This window comes from Fistularia commersonii, chromosome 24, assembly GCF_037954325.1.
Source record: "Fistularia commersonii isolate RoL2024-O1a breed Wild chromosome 24, RoL_Fcom_v1.0, whole genome shotgun sequence".
In the NCBI taxonomy this organism is placed as follows: Eukaryota; Metazoa; Chordata; class Actinopteri; order Syngnathiformes; family Fistulariidae; genus Fistularia; species Fistularia commersonii.
In genome coordinates this window covers 13,264,600-13,290,862 of record NC_141307.1, presented here as the reverse complement: position 1 = coordinate 13,290,862, position 26,263 = coordinate 13,264,600, and the positions used below count along the sequence as shown (strand labels likewise).

The following is a 26,263-nucleotide window of genomic DNA, read 5'->3' as shown; positions in this document are numbered from 1 at the left end:
CCTGCTACATGGTATAGTACCGTACAAAGAGTGCAGAGTCTGCGTCTTGGATTCTTCCGTATTGGTTTCCTCTACGGGAACAAAAAGTTCAGAGTGGAACACAAAGGAGCGGAGAAACAAGTTCTTGCGTTTGGATCTTCTCTTGTGTCCAAAGCTCGGCCTTCCCGCGACCTCCCGCTCCTCGAAGGAGCGTCCGTCTAGCAATCCCAGAGAAAAACTATGTCGTCCCAGAGTGAATGTCACTTTGCGTCTCCGTAGTAGCAGCGATTTAAGACTTTGTAGGTTAAGTATTTTCTGTTATTGTACACACAACTCATCCTTGAATACAGAGCGATTTTCACCCATAGCTATAAATAACAACACCGTTTATAATAATGACAGACGTGGTAATAATAAATCTTTTTAATGCCAATAATTATACTAATAATAATCATATTGTTATAACAATATATGTATAATTGAGAAGAGCAATGTCTATCGGAAACAGGTATTTACATTGTTGTAAACGTGAGGGTAGCAGGGTGCTGTTTTCTTTTTGTTAATTACACAGTAATTGCTCAGTTGATACTGACCCTTAAAGTTACTTGTGTGTACGGTGAAACAGCATTGCAGAGTAGATACACACCAACACACACACACACACACACACACACACACACACACGCACATACGGTTGCAATGTAATGCTAAAGGCACATTGGAGTTTCAGTTAAACACACACTGCTCTGGATGCACAAACCTCTTTCGCAGGAGAGGCAAGAAGGTATTTCAGGTGGTCAAGCTATGAGAAACTGGCCGCTAACATTCTTCACTGCTTCTCTTCAATATCGCTCTACCGCGTGCACGTTGCAGAAATGTATTAAATCAAACATGATTTGAAAAGGAAAAAAAAGGCTGTCCATCACAGACTGTAGATTTTATCTTAAACTCAGTTTTACTCATAGTTTTAAATAATTGAGTAGGACAATGAACATGAGTAAAACAGTCCTGCTGCCATGAACTAATAACAGTTCACAAATATAACTAATCATCATTTTCTTAGAATACGGGGTTCATGTCTGTTATTCAAGTTTTTATGGCAATAAATATGAACACGAGGGATTACAACAACAAATTTAAACTGCGATTGGATGTTTAATTACCAAATCCATCCCTCCTGGACCAATTCATGTAAAACATGGTAAATTTTTCATCATATCAAAATACTCTTTATAAAGCATCATGTCATCTTACAACTAGCAGGTAAGAGAATCACACCTTTCAGCATCAATCCAAGATCACGTGATGATAAGCCATCGATGTGTTTCTCCACAACATGCACACTGGGCTGGATTATCCACGGGTCAGGTCAGGACATACTGGAGGTGAATTAGCCGGCGGGGCTCAACTCATTATGTGAGCACAAAAACAAGCAGATGTCACAACAAAGTGGGAGCCTTTCATCACATTAAATTTCAAACTGAATGTACCTTTCATAAAAGTTTTACAAATACATTCCAGAAACAGATGCGGCAACAATTACCTTTGACGCTGTAACTCAAACAAATATTCTGAAGGGACCTCACCAGAACACTCTTGCTTCTCCCGCCCAGGGTTTTCACTCAATATGTGACTTCTCGCTTCCCCCAGAGCAGCCTTTCAGTGAGTGTTTATGTAACTAAAACTCAAATCTGCAACAACGAGCACCCTCCTCCTCCTCTAAATACCGCACAGAACACACACACACACACACACACACCACTACCCTGCACATGCTCTCCAGAAAGGGGAAAAAAAGGCTTGAATGTGCCGCGAGTCAGAGAGTACAGGCGACATTTGTCCACTCCTGTCCCTGAACGTCCAGGAGAGGACGGAGGCGTTGGTCGGACCTCGAGGAGACACGGCTGGAGAGCGAGGTACTCGGAGGAGCGTCGCTCTCCGTTCACCCGGGGTACTCGCTCTCTGAGGAAGGATTTGTGTCGGGAAATCCGTGCTTTACACCCAAACGATATTTATATCCGAGGCCCCTGTGTTCGCACCGTGCGGATAAGGTGGACGAGTAAAATGCACAACACGACGCGTGGAAATCACAACCGCCGAAAGTGTGTTTCCGGTGACCTGTGTGAAGGCAAGGTGTCCAGCTACACCCCGGCTTGTGAGTACACGCAGGAGGAAGTCGGCAAGACGTGAAAGAAGTTGTTGCTACCGTGGATGAATATCCCGCAAAGCCTCCTTTAGGATCCCGGGCGTCCCTCGAGACAGACTCGTAGCGGAAAGGCCTCGCCGCCCCTCGGGAGCAGCTCGGAGGAATTGTGAGGGTGGAGTCAAGAGTCCTTCACAGTGGAGTAACAGTAGAAAAGCGGGTCTTTGTGCTTTGTTGGACGAGGGCCGCGTACGAACGCCGCCGAGACGTCGAGTCCGAGGGTGCCCGAGGAGGACGGGGCGGGGAGGCCGCTCGACCGCTCGACCGCTCGACCGCTCGACCGCTCGACCGCTCGACCGCTGCCGACGAATCCTGCTTTCGGCTCGTTTTACACAGAAGCGGTTAGATGAATTATCGGTGGAGGTTTCCCGGAATCGTCCATTTGTACAAAAAAAGTAACCGACTTCAATAACTGCGTTGTAAAATTCTTCCGTAAGCTACAAAATCCGCCGTCCTTTCCCCCGGCCGAGGACAGGATCCTTCCGGATCGCTCCGGGAGGTCGTCGCAAAAACACGCGGTATCGACGTCGGCGGAACGCCGGTCCCGAGTGTGTGTGTGTGTGTGTGTGTGTTTGCGTGTGAGCGCGCATGTGTGTGTGTGTTCTGGTCCAAGGTGAGGGAGACAAAGACGGCGCGCCGATACAGTAAAATCTCTGCGAATTTTATAGGTTTGTATTTACACAGCTTTCTCTACATACTGTAAACTTCAGCCCCCCACATATCGCTGGTTAGGCACATGGAGTCGGTTCTAAGACGTAAATACAGGAGAAGGGCTGCGGCGGGATAGGATGCTCCAATCACAGACACATATACATTGTACCTAAGGAGGTCCCTACTCGGCAAGGAACCATCTGCCGGTTTTACCCTGTGAACGTGACCCGGCACTCACAAATTGAGGATAATAATCATTTTTGTTTCTTTTTGTTTTTTTTTCCACATGTACTGAGTCTGGATATAGCACTGGAGTACCACACGATTCTATGATCTATCATAATTATATTGTGGTATATATGCATTTTTTTTTCTTTTGTACATATATTGTACTCAATAACTCTACTAATCTATAAATGTAGATTATATTATAAAATATACATCTCCCATTAAAATATCCCATTTCCCCCCCTTAATTTCCATCTAAATTTTACAAAAGGAAACCAAAAAAAACAAACAGGTCATGCTTAAAGATTAAGTTTCGTGTTTAAAATGGCTGATTTGGACTCTTCAGTATTTCATTGGTCGTAACAATAAGTCAGTTTTCACACGCAGGCCTTCCTGTTCACACAGCCGCACACACACACACCAGCAAACACAGTGTCCCAATTGGAATTGTGTTCTGGTTTTGAAGGAAAGCTTTCTTAAAATCATGCTACACTTTCTTAGGTGGACACATCAGACTGAATATATATATATATATATATATATGTATGTATATATATATATATATATATATATATATATATATACATGTTTGTTTTTTTTTTTAAGTAAAATAAGACCACAATTCTTCTAGCAAAATGTGTTGCCCCAGCCCATCTGCCCCAACCACGACCCAGTCGCTTCTTTTGTTTACGCAATTCCCGTCTTCGTCTCCTCGACAGCTCTTTGGGTTGGGACGCTTTTCTCCAACGTGCTACGCCCCCTTTCGTTTTTTTGTTAGTTTTTGTTCTGTTTTTTACTATAAAAACCAGAAGGGCTACTCTTGCTTCCATAATTCAAAGCAAGGCGGCTTTGGACTGATGTCAGGAGATTGGGTTTTGCTCGACACTCCGGCAACTCCTTCTGCTTTTCTTTTTACGACGCGCCGCCTGTTCTGAAGTCGCAGTAAGTAGTGGGGGGGGGGGGGGGGGGGGGTCGACTCCGCTGTCTTGTCCGCGGCTAAAACCACAACGAATAATGAAACGACTGAACCATCATGGCCACTTCGGGGGACGTCTGTTAAGTCCTGGCTGACTGGATAAATCTCAACAGACCGCTGTTGTGAGTTTGGGTCTCGAAAAGACCTCTTGGTGGTGCTGTGGTCTCACAGTGAAATGGGGGGGGGGGGGGGGGGGGGGGGCTCCTCAGCAGAGCCCGGAGATCCACCACAGTGACCCCCCCCCACCGGAGATTCCCGTCGACCCCACCCGTGAACGACAAACGCCTCTTCGGAAATAAAGCGAACGGTATTCCCGCACATCTCTGAAGCTCTGGCTTGTCAAGGCTACGATGCTACGCTGCAAAACGCTTCATTTGGCAAACACAGGTGTGCACGTTATGTACAAATAGCACTCGCGCAGTTCGACACCCCGGCTGCTTAATGCATCGGGGTGAGCGATGCTTTCGGAGTGCTTCGCGGGGAGGGGGGGGGGGGGGGGGATTGCTTAGCAAACTAATATTCAGAGTGTCATCTATCCGCTCACCCGTACTGGCAGTGTCTGTGAGGAGTTTGGATAGAGCTTGTGGTGACTCTCCAACAAGGAGCCTTGTCTCCTCACGCCAGAGAGGTTTTGTGCCAGTTAAGCCCTTTATTTTCAGTGGCGGGAAAGATGGGTGGACACGCACGGGCATGCTATACTAAGTCTATAAGTCAGAAAGGCTTCGCTTTATTCTTATTAAAAAAAGGTGTTGTTTTTTTCTGTTTCATCTCAGGCAAAATGAAAGACAAAAATAAAAATCTGACAAAAAAAAAGGCTGACTCACATTTGCTAGCTACCGTTTTGGGTCAAAGCCTCTGTGTGTGTTATATATCCAATTTTAAAGACACCGAAAGAATGAAAATTGCTTTTTCAAGGAGTATTACGAGTGAATTTAAAGTAGCTGTAAGGTTGTTATTGGTAACAATGATGGGAAGGCGTCAACGCGAGGAACGGCCCGCGGGCGATCCAGAACTAGGCTAAAAGACGAGCGTCGAGAAGCGGGGAGGGATTCAGAGTCGAGTCTGGGCCTCGGGAATGTAGATCTCGATGCTGTCGGCGCTCTCCGTGGCCGAATTCTGCCTGAAGGAGGCGGTGCGCTTGGTCTGCAGCAGCCTCCTCCGAGCCTCTGTCCTCTGACGGTCGCCGAGGTCCAGAGACTTCTCCCTGATGGGAAGCGTATGTCCGCCCAGACGAGGCACCGCCAAGCCCCCCGGCCCGCCTCCTTCTCCCACGCTATCGGCGCGGAGGCTGCCGCTCACTCCGCCGACCGGCTTCTTTGGTAAGGGAGGAGGAAGCTTCTTGTCCTCCTTGGGCGGCAACAGCGAAACGTACACGATGGATGAAAATGAACAGCGGGGCCATCGTGTGAGGGTGGCGTTGAGATGGGAGGAGAGGACGAGAAAAAGGGCACAACCACCGAAAAAAAAAAAAAGGGTAGGATTCAAGCGGGGAGGAAAAATGCACTCGGACGTAACGACGACCAAAATCAGAAAACAACACGGCGGGCGTTTACATCGGGCGAAGTGACAGGAAATGACATGGGGAACGCACGAAAAATGTCGATGAAGGAGCAAAGGGGGAAAAGAGAGAGAATTTTTAGTTCAGCGTCATATCAGCGAACGGACACCAATGCACGCAGCGTCGCGACGATACGCCTGCGCGACGACGACGGTCACAGGCGTCTCGCCTCATGTTTTTTTCCTTTTCTCAATTTTCCACAGCTTGCGAGGGTTCAGGGGTCAACCTCGCTACCCATCTCAGCTCCGGGGAAACCAAGGAAGGGAACCGGAGCGGTTGGAACGTCTCACCTTCTTTTCAGGAGGAAGCTTCCAACCGGAGTCCTTGAGCCTCTGGAGATCCTGAAACTTGACCCTGACGTCCTCGATGTTGAGCTGGAGTAAGTCCCACAATCCTGCCAGATCCTGAGAGGTGGGTTGGGGGTAGGCGGACGGGTCCTGGGTGGGCGCAGCGGCGAGACGAGGTCATAGAGTATCGCCGTAAGCGTCAACATGTGCAATTACGATTTAGTTCATATCGCAAAAGCGCAATTTCTCTTGAAGACTGTGAGTATGTACGACGCCACGAACCACGAGTGAGGTGAACTAATACGACTTTGGATCCCATCGCACAATCTTACCACACTTTGTTGGCAGAGGCGGAAGAACTGCTGGACTTTCTGAGACATCAGCATCTGGGCGCTGCCAACCGCATTACGGATGAGCTCCAGAACTGCGGAGAAAAACAAGATGTAGACGTCGACGTAAGAAACGCCGTCTCGGTCTTCTTGTCTGTTCCTAATGGTCCTCCCGCAGGCACTCACTCTCCTCCGGAAGCTCGTTCTCCTCCGCCTCCCGTTCCATGTTCTGGCACCAGCCCTCCATCCTCTCCACCTCCGTCTGTAGAAGGCGCAGGAAGAACTCTCCGTCCCTCATGCAAGGGGACGCTCGGCCCGAGTCCGGCAGGCTGCGAGGGCCCTCCAGGGAAGGGGTCCCGGCCCACGCCCGCTCGGAGGTGATGGGCAGCGGGGAGTGGGAACGTGGCGGCAGATGCGGGTGCTGGTGGGGACGCGGGTCGGCTTGGCAGACCTCGGTGTTGAAGCCGCCGTGGATAAAGTCCTGGTGAAATCATCCCAAGACGTTGTTTAAGTCAGTGATTCTTAACCAAAGGGCCGCGGCCCAAACTTGGGCCCCGAGCGCCACCTCGTGGGCCGCAAAAAAAATCTGTTTTGTACATGTGGGAATAACAACGGGAATAACAACTCCCGACCATGTAGTGGCACTAATGCATCAGTCAGTTGTTACTTTAACCAGCTCCATAAATAAGGAGAAGACACTCAGCTAGCTGGAAACAAACAAGATGGGGAAATATTTAAAACGAAAAAATGAAGACGACCCCCCGCCAAAAAGTAAATTTTTGCGCAAGTACAATCCATTCATTACAATACAATTCATTAAGTTCGGCTTCGTAAATGTAGGTAGCGAGGCAGCGGCGAGAGCCCAGTGTGTGGAGTGTGTGTTCACGCTGTCTAACGAAGCACTTGAGCCGTCAAAACTACAGCGGCACCCAGAGACCGAGCATCCGACGCTTGTGGGAACACCGGTGGAATTTTTCAAGAGAAAAAAAGATGGGCTGCAGATGCAGAAAAGATGGATCGTGTCACTGACTGGCAACTCTAAACGTGCACTGAAAGCTAGCTAGCTCGTAAACTGTAAGTGGATTTGGTTTATTGAATTGAATTGAATTGAATTAAATCAAACCAAGAGTGAGATAATTATAAACCTATACAGTGTATATATATTAAATAATACATATTAAATAATATATAATATCATATAATTAATAATAATAAATAATATATATCAAAATTATATTCAATGGGCCCTGGGCCACTCTGTACCGAAAAAAATGGGCCTCAGGGTCAGGAAGGTTAAGAACCCCTGGTTTAAGTGATGTGGACTCTTACTCTTGACTTTGGTTGTGATTATCAACAATTACGTATACTACAACATCGTATCCCGAAGACCAGCGGCACGGCACAATCGAATCTCTACGACGGTAGACGTAGATGGTCCGTGGAGCGGACACCCGCTTTCCGTTCAAGAGAAGGCTTAGAAACTTGTTTCTTGAGAAAGCTTCCAGCCAGGCAAGGCTAGCCCTACGTATCCTGGGAGATATCCCATGAGGCACTTCTCCCATTCCTCCCACCCATGCTGCACTTGTGTCCCTTCATGATAGCCACCTCGCTTCTTCCCTCGTGGGTTCTCGCATTTTTGTGGGTTCCCGGGAGGCGTGGCTGGATTTTGGTGCCCACTGTTATTTCTTACCTGAATATCAAAGCTATTATTGTATCATTTCAGGCATCACAATGTAACTGTCAGCACTACTGATATTATGAGTAAGAGATCGCTGTGCCTGCCTCATGCCCCAACCGGTTTAGACAAAGGCTAAACCACAGCGAACTGGGATCCGCATTTCCCCGTCACTGTTGCCGAGCGCTCAGGTAGGCTTGCTGTTAGTCATGTGGTCCTGACATGTGGTACGTGCCATCATGATCCGGAGCCAATTAGATAAAGTGTGACTCGATATTTTCACAACTTTCAGAGCCTGTAGGCTGTCGGTCTGAGGAAAATGATCCTCTGGGAAGAAACGAGGGACAATCACGGTTGCAGTCATGTTGCATAATTTTATCTATTCTGTGACTTCTCCGGCTTCTGTGCCCAAACGAGCAACTGGAGACACGTCAATGACGGCAGAGATGACAAACACAACTGGATTATTACTGCAAACCTCATTTAAAGTTTGGCATCGCTATGATGGAGAAGCTTAAATCTCAGGGCTGCATTTTGGCTATTGGGTTGCACTTCCTTCACCCTCTTCCATGGACTGTTTGAAAGCAGGCCGAAAGGTACTAAACACCAGTTGGACCAGCCGTGGAAAACACGATCTTCTTCCTGAGCCCTCAGATTCCGTATTCATGTAGCAAATCAAACTGTAGAGATTTTGCCGGATCTCGAGATGGATCTTATTTCATAGCACTTTTAATCTGGGAAGGGCAAACTCGTCCTCTCAATAACATTATATCAAGAGACTAGATTTGATTTTCTAGCTTCTGCCATAAATGAACAAACCCAAACCCGTCTGCCTCAACCCAGAGGGTCGAGAGGACCCGTGAGAAAAACGGAAATTGCGCAACTGATTTGAGACCGACGCCCGGATTATTGAATTATCGGACATCGCGTCGGCACAAGAGCGGCAGTCCATACCTCTCTGTAGGCCCACTGTCCTTGCGTATGGACTGTGCGGTGGCATTCTGCGTACTGGCTCGCCGACTCCGGCTCGGAGGAGTGTCTTTGGAAAGAACAACCAAACTGGAGACTCTTGTCCTGCGTTGGCACGGTGACGCCGAGTCCCGGGAAGCCCTCGGGGTCCAGGTCGGCCTGCACGCTCGCCGTCACGCTGTTGGAGCGTTTGAAACGAGCCCGTCTGCAACGAAAGGAGTCGTCCGGTCACAAGGTATGTCGCGCACTAGAGACTTGCAAATGTTTGTTGTTCTCCCCCTTCTGCCTAATCTATGAAATTTCTGTTCACGCACAGACAGTCATAACTACCCCTTCGGGATAAGTCTTGTTTAATCCTCGGCCATTTGACACACCAGTGTAAACAAGTGTCATGTCAATGGACTCAGTGATGACTGTTAGTCTCTCCTGAGCCTCGAACCCCATATTTCTTGATGTTTGACAAGGTATGAATCAGATTTCTTTCCTTCCCCTTCTGTTTTCTCCGGCGGCGTAACACTATCATCAATAATCTTTAGAGGAGCGGCGACATTGCAAACAGGGAGATGATCACGGTGCTCGAGGTTTCTATCACCGACGCCGCCACACTTACACAGAATCTGACCTGTGGCTGATTATTATAAGCAGGAGGACCGGATTGCATTTGAAAGATTTTCCGTCGTCATGGCTACAGTCACTAATGGCAAAAAGCAAGACATTCTTAGAGCAAACTGTTACGGAGTTCAAGCTGTGAAGTCTGATGAAATGTTAAATGAAATAATAAGAACGAGCTACGAAATCAGCCATAGGCGGCTGCGCTGTCGGGCGCCCTGGGGATGGAGCTATCTAAAAATATATATTTAAATGATTCACATAAATTACAAAAGGCAGACCAAAAGCTTTTGATTAAGTCATACAAATTTACATATATATTTTTTTTTTTATTTTGTAGAAGCAGTAATTAGCAAATAAACAAAGGAACATTTTTGGTGACTGAAGTTCGGACTCACGAAGGATAGAAGTATAATGTCAATGAACACATGTTCGTACACACACACACACACACACACACACACACACACACACACACACACACACGTTACAGAAGACATGGTTCGGTTCGGCGGATCGTGCATTACTTTTTATCTTCTTCCACTTGCACTCCGATAGAGTGAACCTCCGTCAGAGCTTTGCCTTCTGCGTCAGAGTCCGACAGCGTCTCTGAACTGTCCACCTGCAACACCAGAAAACCCTTTACTGAAATGGATCCACATTTAGGAAATATGAGAGAACCTCTGATCGCAGATTGGAAAAGCAATAGATCCTCTTCCGGTTTGAACGGATGGTTTCAGAGGTGAAGCACAAATATAGCAAGAAGACAAATATACACAAATATAGCAAGTAGCAAGAAGAAGAAAAAAACATTTTCATGATTTATGATGAAATAGCGAAATTAAAGGCTGCTGCTTTGAAACTGACTTAAACTTGCAGTTTCAGTTCACAGATACCGCGCAGCCAAATGCCGAATGTGCCTAAAAGAGTCTAATCCTTATGGCCCTACAGAGCTGTTGAATGCTGAGTTCTACCTGGAAAATTCCAAGATTCAAACATATCCCAGAGAAGAAGAAAAAAGAAGAAGCTACATTTGGTGTGTCTCTATCTACTTCCAGCACAGCTGCAAAGCAAACAGTCAATCCCCAGCAGGCTGGCCCAGTCACTGCTGGCACTGAGAGCGCTGTGGAGCAAATAATATCCCACTGTTTGACCACGGACTCAGCTTTCTTTCCCCTTCCAGGGCATCTGGAACAGATACAGTGTCACCAGCAGGGAACGGTCTGACCGGCAGACCTACAACTACACTGCACCCACTAGGGAAGGAGACAGAGGACCGCAACATCCCGTCACCAACCTGGGATTTGCAAAAATCACGACATCGTCTATGTATGATAATGAAAAAGGTAGCCAGCAGCACCAGTGGGTGGGTGTTGAACATTGATTCGACGAGGGATAAAGGTTTAATGTGCGTCAAATGCCATTTCAGAGGGCACCATTTCTGTTCTCATTTACTGTAATTTCTGGACTATGAGCACTTACTTTTCACACCTTCACTGCAGCTTAAACAACAATTTATGGCTAATTTATGGATTTTTTGAGCTTCATGCCACCAAAGCACTTAGCCTCGTCACATTGGACTTATGAAATGACCCTAAAATTCTGAGGCCGTTCAATGCCGACACTGAAGAAGACCAAGATAGCGATCAGCAGGAGTCGGACTAAGCGGGGATAGAAAATGGATGGATGGATGGATGGATGGAGTTTTCCTTGTGTTATTCATTATTGATCTTTTTCATCAACTGTTACAAGAAAAAACATTTCCTATACAAATTTGTGGACGTTACGGGTACTTGTTTAATTAGAAGTAAAAAAAAAAACATTTCTGTGTAACATCTTTCTGTTTAAATATCTCATACAACCTCTGGCTTAAAGTAGCCTATAAGTGCGGCCTGTATTTGTGTCCACATATTTGTTTAATTTTACCCGGTGCGGCTTATAGTCAGGTGCGCTGAATAGTCCGGAAATTACTGTATGTTTCATAAGGTACCGATAAGCATGTTTATCGTAGAGTTTGTGAAAAAAGCGTTGGGACGGGACCTCTTTTATATCTGTTCTCATTCACCTGCACAGCGATGGAAGGCCTCCACTTTCTTCCCCCACGACCGTCGTCCTGCCCTCCGGCTTTACTCAGAACGATGCTGTTCTGAGGCAGAGAGGTGGACTTCCCCAGGCTTCCGCCGATCCTACCGTCTCGCTCCCTCACGGGCCTCGGCGGCCCTTCCAGCAAACTGTCGGCGGAGCTGCTGTGTTTGGCTCTCACGCCGACCCCCGGCCCCCCTCCGTAGGGCACCAGCTCCCGCGAAACCCTGACCCCGTCCAGGCTCTCCGCGGAGTTGCTGTGCTGCCGGGAACGCGCCGAACCCGCGGCGGCGTAGTAGCCCCCTCTGGAAGAGCGTCCGTCGGCGCATCCCAGGTCCACGGAGTTGCTATGCTGCTTGGGGCGCCCCGGGCCCGCCGCCAGCTGCCCGCCGCCCTGGAAGTAGGCGTCCTGGGTGGACTCGGTGCTGCTCTGGGCTCGGACCGACAGAGAAGACTTGGACATGCGAGGTGGAAGCGGGGGAGGAGCACCTTTGCGATAAGGAAAGACTGAAGTGTAAGAAGAGCGGGGGGGAAAAAGGGAGACAGGAACAACGGGGAGGTGAATACTTACAAAAGGGACAGACTGAAAGGTGAAGGCAGAAGTGTATTGTGATTCAGGGTTGTTTGTGTATAAAGTTGAGGGGGATCAAAACACAGGAGAAAAAGCAGAAAAATCACAAAACAGTTAGGAAATGATGTCAACACAAGATGAGACAGATAAATTAAGTCGACTCTTCAGAAATCTGCTTTGTGGAAGAAATTCGTGAAGAAGCGAAGCGAAATGGTAGAAAAGACTGACGTGACAGATGTGAGAAGGCAAAACAACCTCCCTTGAGCTAACTTAACTCTGCTTCTTAAGAAGATGAAGCAATTTCCTGAGAGGGATATTAAAACGAGAGACACGCTTTCTTTTTTTATTCTTTTTTTGTTTCCCGAACAGATCCTCCACAGCTTCGCTCAGACAAGTGTGTATGCACGGCACAACCTCACACACACTTTAATTTCACTATGTATGAAAAACTGTTGTTTCTCCAGCAAGCGCAAGCTTTTCAGCAAAGCTCTAACCCCCTTCAAGTGCAAACAGAACGGTCCGACCTGGGCATTTCACGGCCTCGGGCGTCCCTGTCCGGCCCGCATGGGTCCATCGGAACACGAACGACACAAAATTCTTGTCGAAATCCTCTCGTCGTGACAGCTGGACTTAAATTTCTTCTCTTGAAGATGTTTCAGCTTCTTCACTTCTAATGATCTGTGGGTCATGGTGGCTTGTTAAGTAGATATAAGACTTGATGAGGAGAAACTAGGGGGTTGTTATGCCTGCGGGGTGTCGTTTGGCGGGTCGACTACAAGAAGACACCGCAAGAAGATTTCGACAAGAATTCACCACGACCTGGATGACCGAGAACCTCCACAGACAATGACAAAACATGTATTCCGTTCATGGCACACAAATGTGTTGCTTTTCTGCTTTTCCGTTCGACCCTCCGACGGCGTTCAGGTTTCTGGAATGGTATGGTATAATAGTTAATTGTGGCTCTGAGTTTGTGTTGTTAACGCCTTCGTCCTAGAGACAAAGTACACACTGCGCCGGGGATTTTCTACACTAAGCCTGGAAATTTCAGTCATGTGAGGCTTTGGAGCCTGGCATATCAGCACACACACAAATAACCTCCGATGTACAATATGTTACACTTGAGGAAGAATAGATAAGGTGTCGCGACAGGCAGAAGCTGAAGGACACTCTGAGCTTTCAGCATAATCATAGACGTCCTCACACTTATTACCTTGTCTGGGAAAGGAAACCTGCAATTACGCTGGGCAAGGTGATCGGGGGGGAATGAGATACACAGCCGAAGAAGAAGAAAAAGAAAAAGATGGCACGGAGTAAAGAAATCACACAATCTTGCACAAATCAGACATAAGCTACGACCACGGATGGGATACGGAGGAGCAAAAATCCTGATGCATTTGCAAAGTTTCAGGCCGGCGTTGACTTGCTTGATAGGAGGTTGTGGTGATCAGTCAGGACTCCTGCTGGAGGTGAACCTTTAGCTTGTATGTCTGACCGCTCCGGAAACAAACCGGCCCGGCAGAGATGCAAAGACATACGTCCGACACGTTCACGGCCCGACCGAACGTAAGGGGCTCGTTTTTGTCCCATCTTCGCACAGGGTTCGGCTCGGGATTCAATTCTGCTGTCAAGATAAACCTGGCTTACTTGCGCGGACTAGAAGAGTCGTCATGTTACCAGGGCATCCCGGCGGGACTGACGGTTGACTTTGTCATTGGCTCATCTGCGCTTACTCAAAACAAAGCATTTAATTAAATACAGGATCGTCTCAGAAAATGAGAATATTGTGATAAAGTTCTTTATCTTCTGTAATGCAATGACAAAAGCAAAAATGTCATACATTCTGGATTCATTACAAATCAACTGAAATATTGCTAGGCTTTTATTATTTTAATATTGCTGATTATGGCTTACATCTTAAAAAAAACTCAAAAATCCTATCTCAAAATATTAGAATATCACGAAAAAGTATTTTTTGTGTTTTAAATTGCATTGCAGAAGATAAAGAACTTCATCACAATATTCTAATTTTCTAAGACAGTCCTGCAGATGAACTGGCGTCAGACTTCTCGACCGACTGAGCGTTCAAACAGCGGGAGTTAAGTTGGACGGGTTTTCCTGATCTAAATCCACTGCGCTCCGCTCTTTGGACCGTGCGCTCCGGATGACCAAAATTGATCCCATCGAGGGCGAAATTACGAAAGCGGCAGCAATTGCGTCAACTTCCATCAGCAACAGCTCACAGATCTATACCGGATGTTTATGTGAGTAGATCCTGCCGATACTGCCGTCCCTCTCACCGGGTCGCTTCCATCCCTGAGACGACCGCACTTTCTTTTTCGTGCGGTTAATGCCAATATCTCAACGTGCACACTCACCGGCTCCGCCCTTGATGCTTCCCTGGGGGCCCGACATAGAGAAAACGGAGAGGCAGTCATCATCCTGGGAACAGCCGGCCTGGATGGCGCGGACGTAGCTGTGACTGCGAGTGCGAAACACACCTGGAAGATCCAGAGCCTCGACAGCTTGGGACTCCACCTCCCCAAACATTGTCTCGCACACGGACTCAAACTGACGGTTCAGTGTGTCTCCCAGCTGGAGGATGACAGGGAAAGCAGGGGTGGATGAAATGTGGAGGCGAGTTATACTTTGTTTATTCAATAATTCAGCTGCGCGCCACCTGCCCGAGGCACCTTTCACACCAGCGCTGTGCACGAGAGGTTACCTGCGAGCTGGTCAGGGAGCGGGTGTAGCTCCGAGAGCGGGTGTGGGTTTTGGGGGTGGTTCGGCTGTTTGGGTAGGAGTCCGTGCACTGCTTACACGAGTACCTGCAAACATAAACGGAGACAAAACTTCTGATGGACGTGGCCGTTTGCTGGGCGCGGCACATTCCTGAAATTGTGCGTGATTTCTGAAAAGTGCCCGTATCATTAAAACACATATATTATGGATGCATTGTGTTATTTTGACAATTGATCTGACCAGGCTGAGGTCTAAAAATGTGGAATTCATACCGCCATAAAATCCCAGGAGCAACATTACATGGCTCACTGGCATCTCCGAAGATACACTATATCAATAATTAATATAATATAATATTAATATGATATTTATTTATTGCCATGAAACATCGAGATGATCTCTATCAGGTTAAGGGACTAAGTTTTGGAAATGCCTTCCCGTTGTACCCAGGGTGCGGGCGGTGATTCATCCGTCAAGAAATCAACACGTCTGTCAAACTGAATAATAAAAAGCAGAGTTTATGGGCAGTAATGTGGCTAACTGAGTGCACGCTTTGCTATAAAAGCGTGCTATCTGACCTTTGATCCATGCTAATGGATCGCCTGAAGGCGTCCCTCTGAGCGATCAGGGTGGACTTGGGCGAGGCTTTGGGGCTGCTGTCGGAATCCACGCTGTCATCGTCACCCATGGCCTTGATGTAGCTGCCGCTGCGCATGCGACGGCAAGGGATCTCGCCTCCGCCGTCTGCGGCGCCCCCGCCGCCGTATCCTCCTCCCCAGTCCTCTGACGGGACCTGACAGAGGACGGGATCGAGAAGGACGCGGCGTCAGGCATGCAAACGTGTCTGCAGACGCAACACGTAGGGAGTAGGACTGTGCAAGCGTTTAGACACACGCTACCCAGTTTTAGTCTCTACTTGTGGGTTAAATACCATTCAAATGAGTCGGAAGGAACTGTTAATGTGGGAGCGGCTAATCACGACCAACAAACCAGCATCGACATATCGAAGGGGCTTTCACCGCAAGCTTAATTGCTGAAAGAGAAATATTAAGGAGCGTGATCAGGAGCCAAACATACAGTCCGGTATGCGCCTGTTGGGTTTTGAAGCAAACACCATTGTTCTGCATGGGGAGTGTGCATGCACACAAATGTAGAGTAAACGCACACTCACACATGCATGTCCATGCACACACTTGAGATGAATCCAGAGCAGGGGAGAGAGAGAAAGAGAGAGAGAAGGGGCCAAAGGGACTTACAGATAGAGAGAAACTCTGACAGCTTGAGAAACACTGACATGGAAAAGGAAAAACAGCATAAGCGAGAAGCAGCACAGAGATGAGGAGCAAAGAAACAGAGCGAGAGCTGGACCAGATGCACCAGATGCACGGGGAGGAAAGCTGGCGCCCGGATAAATGTGCGCAGGGTCGTCTGACGAGGCACCGGCAGCCGGAGAAAAGGCATAACCGGACGCTACGGAGGAATGAAAAACAAAAAAACACCGGCAGGTTTCCCATTGTGGCCGTCGTGTGAAATGTACGACGTTTCATGATCGCGAAGGATGGTTACCGTCGCCGGTTTGTCATCGGTGCTTCTGTCTCGACTCACCTGCGACGGAACGCTCTCTGTTTATTTGGTTGTGCAGACTTTATGGGATATGTGCTAAAATAATATCTGGCGTTACCTCCTATAATATTCTCAGCACAGACTTTGCACATGTGGAACTATCAAACCTACTGACATTTTGGGGGCCTCTCTGGATGGATAAAGCACAATATTCGGGGGTCATTTTTCCCATTTTTCTAAAATTAATACCACAGCTTATGCGATATTGCTGATATTATTGCCACCGAACATTTTCACATCTGTTTTCCTCTTGTCTGAACGCCAATGTGTCATTTTTAAGAATGATTTGAGCAGAGCTGCGGTAGCCGAGAAACCTTTCAAACGGAGAAACAAACAGTATCTTTTTATCAAATTGTATCTTTTATGTAAAGGTACGGCTGAGCCTTCGAGGCATCATTGATCGTCTGATGGGAACATTTTAAATAACCATGTAACGTTCAGGAGGTTCTTTTTTCGGATTATTTTATTTGCAGGCAAATGTATTTTCTTCAAGCCCAAAGACACTAAACAGATGTTTTGTTTTTTTATGTGAATCATCTATTTGAATATATTTGTATTATATGCTTTCGCTCAAAAAGTTAATACTTGGCAAAAGCAAGTTCTTAGATGGCTGCTGACAAGTCATCAATTTGGGTATAAAAGCACAGGAAGACATTCGTACTTGGACGCAGCTCAGAGAGACGTTGGGTGAAAGACGGAACCGAGTTATGGAGGAAACGGCTTTTCTGAAGAGTCAAGATCTTATTGAGAATGTGAAGCTAATGCTAAATACCCCCCTCCCCCGCTCACTTTGTGTTGTTTGACATGCTCATAGCGACGTCTAACCTGCCTTTGAACACGATACACACACACACATTAACACACACACACACACACACACACACACACACACACACACACACAGGTCTACGGCCTCAGGAATTGATATCTGGCTGAGTATATATGTTTAAGGTCATCGCTTAGAAGATTTTTCAGCTTTATCTCCCATTCCCTCTGTGCTTTGACTGTGTCTCCAATTTCCTTTTTTTTCTCCTTTCTCTTTCTTCACCCTCAGTTACCATCCTCTCTGTTATCTCATTCCATTGCTATCGCTTCATCCCTTTACCTTTTCCACACCTGCTATTTCAGTTTTCAATTCATTTTCTCTATATTGTTAGGTGTTACTGGTTCAGTTCTGAAAAAGCAACCTCCTTTTGTGGACTTTGCATGTTCTGCCCGTGTCCGCGAGGGTTTCCTCTTGCGCCCCAAAAATGCAGTTTGATAATTGAAGTCTCTAAATTGTCCAGGTGCGTTAAAAGGGAACCCCGCCTGGGAGGACTAATAGTCATAAATATGCTTTACTGTTTGGCTCAGACTAGAATGTGTTGTGAAAAAAAAGCATAAAGAATTGTTATTTCTGTAAAAATCGCAATTGGTAACAAATTTTAACCTACTGGCATTGTGTTACTAGCACAGTGCATGCTGGGTCGATGATGTATACAGGTTGAACACACTAACGGTACATATGGTAAAAACGCCACATTGTGCTGGTTTTGGTTGCAATTTCCAGTCCGAGGGAAGCGAAGGGACTGCTGCTAAGCTACGCAGCTTTCCAAGAGGGGAAAAAGTGAAATTGCCCCGGATGCATTTGACGCATTTAGCCGAGCTAAGCTGCTGAAAGAGCTCATAGCGCTGCTGGTTTTACTGAGGCCGAACGCCGGAGAAAAGAGTGACGCCCGCTTGAAGAAACACCGCAGGCGAGAGACGCTGGATGTTTCCCTGCGAGGATGTTTCCCTGCGAGGATGTTTCCCTGCGAGGATGTTTCCCTGCGAGGATGTTTCCCTGTGAGGATGTCTGCAGAAGTAGCATCTGATGACGGAGGAAGCTGACGATGAGTCGCCCGGTCGGTCTGCACGGCGGTCCGGAAGTTTGCGGCGAACAGCCGATGACAAAAAGACAAAAAATGGGAGCTCCTGACCACAGACGCTCCTTCCGTTAGCAAAGCGATTCAGTTCCCGCACGCACACCGGCGACTTTTGGCGTATCTCGCCTCCTCCGGTCTTTGTTCGTCTTCATTTTGAAGCTCGTTTTGGCTGATCCGGTTGGGAAGGGATGGGGAACGGAGGACCTCGAGCCAGAACGTCATACAGTGCGATTGGTGGGAGCAAAACCTGCTAAATATATTGTGACAGAGACATGTCCTGATGAGCTCTTTGTTCTGACAATTTTAATTTCTTTTCTCATTGTGCTGTTCTAAGTCCACAACGTCAGCTCATGACTCCATATGTATGGCCCCGCCTTAATTTTAACAACTGAGTGAAAATGACTTATAACAAATCATAATTGAGAGGCTGTCTGGAGAGGCTGATGATAAAATGCATTGTTTTGCAAAGCTGACCCCCTGATTTCTTGCCTCCCTCGCTCAAAAATGCGCTTCTGTTCTTGAAGCAGGAGTTGCAGGCGATTAACGGATGCTGATGTATTGCCATGAACTCTAATGTTGACCAGGTAAACTTTTGGGAAGAAGCACAAATCATACTGACTAACTCAAATGGATCTTTAAAAAGACTGCCAGTGATACCAGGAGATATGAGGAAAGAGGAAGTTCATTTTGGTGTGCCAGTAATGGTAGGCTCAGGCACAGGGGCCAAAATTATGGGGCTTTGTCCTTTGAAAGCGCACACACACACACACACACACACACACACACACACACACACACACACACACACACACACACACACACACACACACACACACTCCATCCCCTCTATCAGAAGACCTCAGCTGTGCCGAAAGGATAAGAGTTGGAAACACACCAGGGACTCCTGTGGCTACCTGCTGTTCCCGTAGAAACACAGCCCGAATGGCACTTCTACCTCAGCACAGCTGGAGATTTGTCAGCGCCTGTTTGAACGTGCATATGTGTGTGTGTGTGTGTGTGGATGTTTGTACAATCTGGATTCATGAATTGAGATGATCACTGCGGGCCCTCCCACATTTCAATGACAGTGTGTGCAAATATCAAGTTCCATTTAGAAGACGATCTCTGGTATTGAAAACACCACCGTGTACCGGCGGTGCCGAGGTTACGGAGTGTATAAATTTAATTTCCAGGTTGTAAGATGTACTCTGGTTCTATGACCAGCGCAGGATTTGATGATCACTTTCATCACACATCTAGTAGCTGATTTTTTTTTTTCGCAAATCAGTAGATAAAGTCAAACATCTACGTTCCACGTGTCCGTCAGCTTACATCCATATTGCACACATGCAAACTCCCACACGCACACACACACACACACACACACACACACACACACACATACAGACACACACATACAGACATGCACACACCTGCAGGTAGTGGAACGTCCTCTCCTTCAGCTTGTTGTCAATGGGAACAAGGGCTTTGTCATATCCTCCTCCTCCTCCTCCTCCTCCTCCCGCCCTGGAAGGGTATACCTCTCTGGCTTGACTCACGGTCATGGCCGACCAGGTGCTTCTCTTCAGGGAGTGGCCCGGGTGACCGTGGTGGCCGCCTCCTTCGCTTCCGGCCAGCGCTATGGTGGTGCAGGCCATGCACTCGGCGGGCCCCTGGCCCCCGCCTCGATCCTTGGGTTTCTTCATGGTGAGCTCCTGGATGGCCGCGTCGAGACTCTCGTGTCCGCTGGGATAGCCCCGTCTGCCGCTCACCAAGAAGCTGCTGTCGCTGTCCAGGTTGTCGTCGGAGCTCCACCAGCCGGCCGTTCTGCTGCGGTGGCGTCTCCCCGACTCGTGCCGCGAGTCGCCGCTCTTACTGCGCTCCCGGGACTTGTTCCTCCTGGTGGATCGAGACTGGTGGCCCGAGTAGTGGCCTCCGCCGTCCTCCCCGCCACTCCGGTGACCTCCTCCTCCTCCTCCTCCTCCACCTCCTCCTCTCTCGCCACGGTAATCTCCTCCTCCTCTTGTGCCATTGTACTCCCGCTTGGATGGAGCCTCTAAGGAGTGGGACTTGGCAAACAGACGCTGCACCGAGTTAACCAGGTGGCGGATACGCGACGGGCTCTCGCTGCGCTGCTCAGCACCGCCGCTGGCGGTGCGCTGATACTGCAGCGTGTGGAAGCCGTCGGGGTGGAAGGGCACCTGCTTCTCAAACTGATCCATCAGGTTGGAGGGAATGCGGTGCATCTTACCTCCGTGGCCCGAGGACAGGCACTCCTCGCAAGAGTCAAACGACTGGAGAGGCGGATGCTGGTTGGGGTGCGAACGGGGGAAGGTGCCCCCGCCGGAGTGGCTATGAGAGTGCGAGTGCGAGTGGGAATGGTGCCTCTCCAAAGCCAGAGCCTCAGCCGGACCTCCCGCGGGATAATAGTGACCGTCGGCGTGCCCCTGGTAATAGTCTCTGCCGGGGCCGTCGCAGTCCTCTGGCGCGCAGTGACACGGGCCTCCTCCGCCACCACCGGAAGAGTGGGACATGCTACGGCTGACATGGTACCCTTTCATATGCGCCGGGGCGTGGTGGGCCGTCCGGGCAGAAAGGGGGCGCTGTGGGCGGGACAGGGCTGCACCGGTCTCACCTGGAGCCACAGAGGGAGCAAGCGGTTAGTTACAGGGCGCCGACAACACATGGACACTGCAGGGGGGCGAAGGACATGAAATTCATACAATCACACTGAAATCACTGCGTTTGTTATATTACATTACATTACATTACATTGCATTTGGCAGACGCTTTTATCCAAAGCGACTTACAATAGAGGACATAGGGACTACAAATACACTTGCAAATACACGATGCACAGGAAATATACAGAAAGATAAGCTTGGGTTAGTGAGGGTTTTTTTTTTTTTTTTTTTTTTTTGGACAGAGACCCACAAACGTACACACACACACTGCTATACACTGTTATAATCAGTAATCAGTAAACACACTGTTATAATCAGTAAGTTAAAGCGCACGGAACCCGGGGGCGGCGTGGCTGATCGACGCCAGCTCGTCTTAGTTCGATAATCGGTGAAATTTCTCGGTACGGATGTTTAAAATCTAGAACTGGGCAATAAAGAGGGGAATATCTAATTCAACACAGCAGCAAAGCTCTGCAAAATACTATTACAAGTGATTACAGTTACAAATGGCTTTTGATTTTTTTTTGCACCTTGTGAGGTTGAGGAGAGTAATTCATGAAATAAAAACACGGCGGAAAGAAATACTTTGCAGATTAACAAGCAGATTGTTTTCTCTTTTCTATCAAGCGAATAAGATTATATTTTAAACACTTTTTCCGTGAGCATTTTTATTTGCGTTGAATTTCAGTTTTCCTCCCGCTAAAGAAACGGTGAGCATTCAACCGGCGGGCGGCAATAAGCGTCGGCCTTCTCTTAATACATCTCTATACCTGCTGCAAGGCCTCAGCAGCCTTTTCCTTTCTCTCCATCTGCAGCCCCCCCACGTCACCCTTCACACCCACCAGCTCCCAATTATTGTTATATTCAACCTTGCGCTTCTCGGAGCCCGTCTCCTTTTTCCTCCGTTCTCGCCCGCGGGGGGTCTGAGCATTCACGTGATTTACAGCCGAGGAAAGCGACTTGTTTATCGATCAACTGCATCCCGATGCCGAGCAGATGGATAGCGGAGGCAGGCGTGCCTGTATATTCACAAACGTCCGTTCCGATCCGTTACGCGTTCATTTCGGCGACGGAGCGCTTGCTAAACGACGACGGGCTTCCAGGTTAACCCGACGGGCGCCAATCCCGGCGTCACCCCGGCCAATGAAAGGGCACGAGTAGATGGGATCCTTTCCGAAAACACACGGGAAATAAAATCAATACCCCTCGCCCGGCGCAGTGTAAACCTTAACGCCCACACAAGGATGCGGTAAGTGAAAGCAAACCGAACGGAACGGGGATGAAGCTCGTGAGCGTCTTGTCAACACATGGTTAACGACAACGATCACGTTTAAAATGTGGTAATCGCGTGTTTTATTGGACCGGCGTTAATTGTAGCTGCTGTAATCACATCCATTAAACCCCTTTCTCTATTAACTATATAATAAATCTCAGGCACACCGCCTGTTTATAATGCACGCAGTCATTTCTAGATTTGATTAAATGGAGATGAAATTACTGGATGAAAGGCGGAATCGAGTCGCTCAGCAGGACGGGAGCCGCCGAGCTCCTACGAGTGTCTCTGCGTTCGTGTTCGCCGGCTTTCACACAGAGATAAGAGATAAGGGGGCAGATGCCGGGATAATCATTAAATGGAGCGTGGCCTGTTTGTCTTGATTGGCTGAACGAGCGCCACCGTCCGTGATGCTCGCCCGCATCTCGCCGTGTCATCGGTGTCGCCGTGACGACGGGCCTCTCCGAGTCAGCGTCCCGCCACGCGCCCGACACGTTCCACCTGGGTTTTTTTGGCAACATCGGTTCTATTTTTCCCATCTAGCATGCATCTACGCATGCTGATGAACATAAAGATGTTTCCGCTTTTTAGCATTTAAAATAGCTTTATGATAACAGTAATTTCCTCCTGTCACCTTCATGTTATATTTACTGAAGGGAACCCCTAAAGCGTGGGGAACGGAGGTTAGAGAAGCATTACCGGATGCGTCGACACGTATGAGAAATGGTCCGAACATATCCGTCTTATTAAGCCTTGCGGTTTCTGAGGACTTTAGCGTTCACCCGTTCGTGCACACGGATGGCGACAGAGCTGCCTTCCAGATGCTCGCCGGGCCATTAAGAGTAATTGGGGGTTCAGTAATTGTATTTCCGCGTATTTACCTTTTACAAACATCACTAAAGCCTGTCTTTGGACGAATACCTGCATGTATAAAGGGGGGCGTTCATTCTTTCATTATCTCCACCACTTATCCTGCACTCAGGGTCACGGAGCGCTGGAACAATCACAGGGCCGGGAAGGAGGGCAGAAATTGTAAAAAGATAAGGTTGGATTATCCTTAACAATTTTGCAGGGCAAGCATGTCATATCTCCCATCTAATGTGTGTAAGCGCTGATTCTGAATGTGGCTGAAAATAATCCTTTGGTTGTACTGTAATATCACACAGGAAAGGAGTGACACTTAAGGAAAAATCCTTAAATGTTGATGGAAGACATGGGAAAAAAAGGCGTTGAAGGTACCAAGAAAATGATTTTAGGTGGAAACCTATTCAAAATGAATCTTTCAGAGATTTAAATACACCCTCGATTGGATGACAGCCAATCATTGCGTAAGTCGGGTTCGGTTTAATATGAAATACCCTCCGTATTCAACGCCACTGTGGATCAGAACTTGACTCCTCTATTACTAAAGAAGAAAGGATTTTATTTGTTCGTTCGTTCTCATGCGAGGAGTTTGAGATATGGGTCGTCAGAATTTGGAGAAACCATGCAATCCTAAGTGGTTTAGGAGATGAGACGAGGTAACACAAGATGAGATAATCCTTTATTAGTCCCACGGTGGGGGAAACTTCATATCACGCCAATCCCTTCGAAACCCTTGAAGTCTACCGCTCTCCACACACGCCCAGGCACACACACACATATGATGGAGCGCAGGATCGTTCGGAGGATGAATCACAGAGGGATGCTCGCGAGATTTCGGTGAACTTTAACGGCATCGCTGGATCCCTTTTACTAAGCAATCGGTAATCAAAGGTAAAATGTATGTCTGCAGGCGACTGTCCGATAATCAGAGGTGCATAAACGGATGCTAATCAAGTCAGAAATATGAAAAGAGAAAACAAGCGTTGTGCTGGGATGTTATACGGGAAGGCTTGTCAAAATAATCTTCCTGCAGTTTCCTGGGTGTCCATGTTTATTAATAGACGGCAAAGTGAGCAGCATTGCTCCGCCTGCAGGAGGAAATCAAATCATATTTCCTTCACAATGAAAGTCTTTGGCTTCGGAGCAGGTTGGAGGCTACAGGCTCTGGACGTCAAGGTGACACAAACACACACACAGCTAAAGCAAAGTGTTTCACATCTGATAAATACACTCGTATACACAAAGGCAAAAGATAGTAAGGTGTAGTTATTATGTTGCTTTTCTCTCTTTCCGTCAATATCTCCCGTCTCCTCCTCCTCCTCCCAGTCGCTCCATCTGACCTACTTCCTCGCATCTACCGGTCATGTCTTCCTCTCACCGGAGCTCTCGCCTGTTTTCAGCTTCACGCTCCTTTGCACGAAGCTGATTCTAATGTTTATTTCTCTAAATGAACAAATAACGCCCACCGCTGCGAACACAGTAATGAGGTAGATATTGTACGATATTGACATTCTGTTAAGCAGCGGCTCCTCCTCTTGCTGTCCAACTTGCTTAAATGCCAAAAGCGAAGGGTCCATGGCACCTGGATGTATTGTCCCTCCGGTTCGTGTTTTAAGTCTGGTCTGTCAACGACGACTCCCTCCATCTTGTTCGGCGTCAGACGACACCGGCTCCTGTTCGCCGGCCGCCGTGGAAAAGACGAGCGGTGTAGCCGTGAGATGGATGGACGCACATTTGGCACGGAACAACTTATAACAACTTATAACCCCCCCACCGCAGCTGCCACCAGGAGAAGGTAGAAGAAGAAATATTCAGTATGTGCTCAGTGGGGAGTCTGGGTGACAACATGCTGTCATTGTTTAACACTGCTTGGCATGAACCTGATTTTCACAGAGGCTGGAGCTGCTTCTTTTTAAATATTTATGTGATCATTGCCAGCTGCTCTGACCCAGTTTGCTAACAGCTGAGCCTCCCCCTCTCTGCCTCCTCTGCCAGTCGTAGGCCAGGGGATGTTTCACATCAGCGTCTTGAATTTAACATTATGACCGATATGACTGTTTTTTTTTTTTCTTTTCCCCCCTCGGTTGATGGCGCAGACAGCATTCGGTTTACGGCCTCAAAACCGGGAGTTGGAGAACAGAAAAGGACAAAGGCTTCATAATAAAAGAAATTTGGATCGAAACCCTGGAGATCCGTCTGTGGCGCGGCAGGCCTCAGGACCTCGGACCTCTTCGTTGGTCCAGTTCCCACCGATTGTCCATTTTGTCAGAAGAAAATTGCTGACCAGTGACCACAGTGAGCTAGAAGAGCGCGGTAATGGGCTCACCAGTTCAGCCGATCGCCGAGCACCTGCGTGATACGAGTTCCTCCTCCTCTCGTCTGCTCACCACAGGGAATCGACTTCTTCCATCTAAACGTATCCTCTTCTCTCACACCGACTCACTCCATGTCCTTCTTTGCGCCGTCTATAAATCTTCTCTTCGGTCTTCCTCTCGGCCTCCTGACTGGCACTCCCGATCCTCTCCATCCTCTTCACTCCCAAAGAGAACCTCGGCATCTTCATCCCCGCTACCTCCAGCTCTGCTTCCCGGCCTTTTCTCTTCAACACCGCCGTCTCCAAAACCGTACCCCATCGCTGGTCTTGTACACTTCATCACCCCCAACACTTTTCCCTTCCGTAGTGACCTGTTTGAATGAGTTTCTTCACCTCTTCTCCCCTGTTGGCCCAAGGTACCTGAAATCCTCCAACTTCTCTATCTCCACTCCTTGTAGCCTCACCATTCCACCCGGGTTCCTCTCATTCACGCACATATATTTGGTCTTGCTGCAGCGAACCTTCATTCCGTCTTTACGGATTTTCCTTGACCTGCCTGCAACGCTGTCTGCAGATCACAATGTCATCTGCAAACATCATCGTTTATGGGGATTCCCGAGTTCTTATGAAGCCGTAAAAAGACCCAGTCTCTCAGTAGGAGCTGAAATGTTTCTATGAACCGAGAGCCATGGCCCCTGCTTCCTAAAGACATAGTGTAGCTTCTGAAAAGGTGATAGGAACT

At 48.0% G+C, this 26,263-nt stretch overlaps 1 protein-coding gene across 1 annotated transcript in view; it reads right to left on the bottom strand.

Moving 5' to 3' along the window:
- Positions 1-4,947: 4,947 nt before the first annotated feature.
- dlgap3 (discs, large (Drosophila) homolog-associated protein 3) overlaps positions 4,948-26,263 on the bottom strand; it is a 115,297-nt gene continuing 93,981 nt past the window's right edge. The window contains exons 3-13 of the mRNA XM_086171251.1: positions 19,820-21,021; positions 15,438-15,652; positions 14,843-14,945; positions 14,496-14,712; positions 11,530-12,053; positions 9,992-10,086; positions 8,841-9,060; positions 6,398-6,692; positions 6,215-6,306; positions 5,886-6,032; positions 4,948-5,384 (exon numbers count right to left, since the gene is read on the bottom strand). Of these exons, the coding sequence (XP_086027377.1) occupies positions 5,088-5,384; positions 5,886-6,032; positions 6,215-6,306; positions 6,398-6,692; positions 8,841-9,060; positions 9,992-10,086; positions 11,530-12,053; positions 14,496-14,712; positions 14,843-14,945; positions 15,438-15,652; positions 19,820-20,947 (3,333 nt within the window). The 5' untranslated portion in view covers positions 20,948-21,021 and the 3' untranslated portion in view covers positions 4,948-5,087. The remainder of the gene's footprint in view (positions 5,385-5,885; positions 6,033-6,214; positions 6,307-6,397; positions 6,693-8,840; positions 9,061-9,991; positions 10,087-11,529; positions 12,054-14,495; positions 14,713-14,842; positions 14,946-15,437; positions 15,653-19,819; positions 21,022-26,263) is intronic.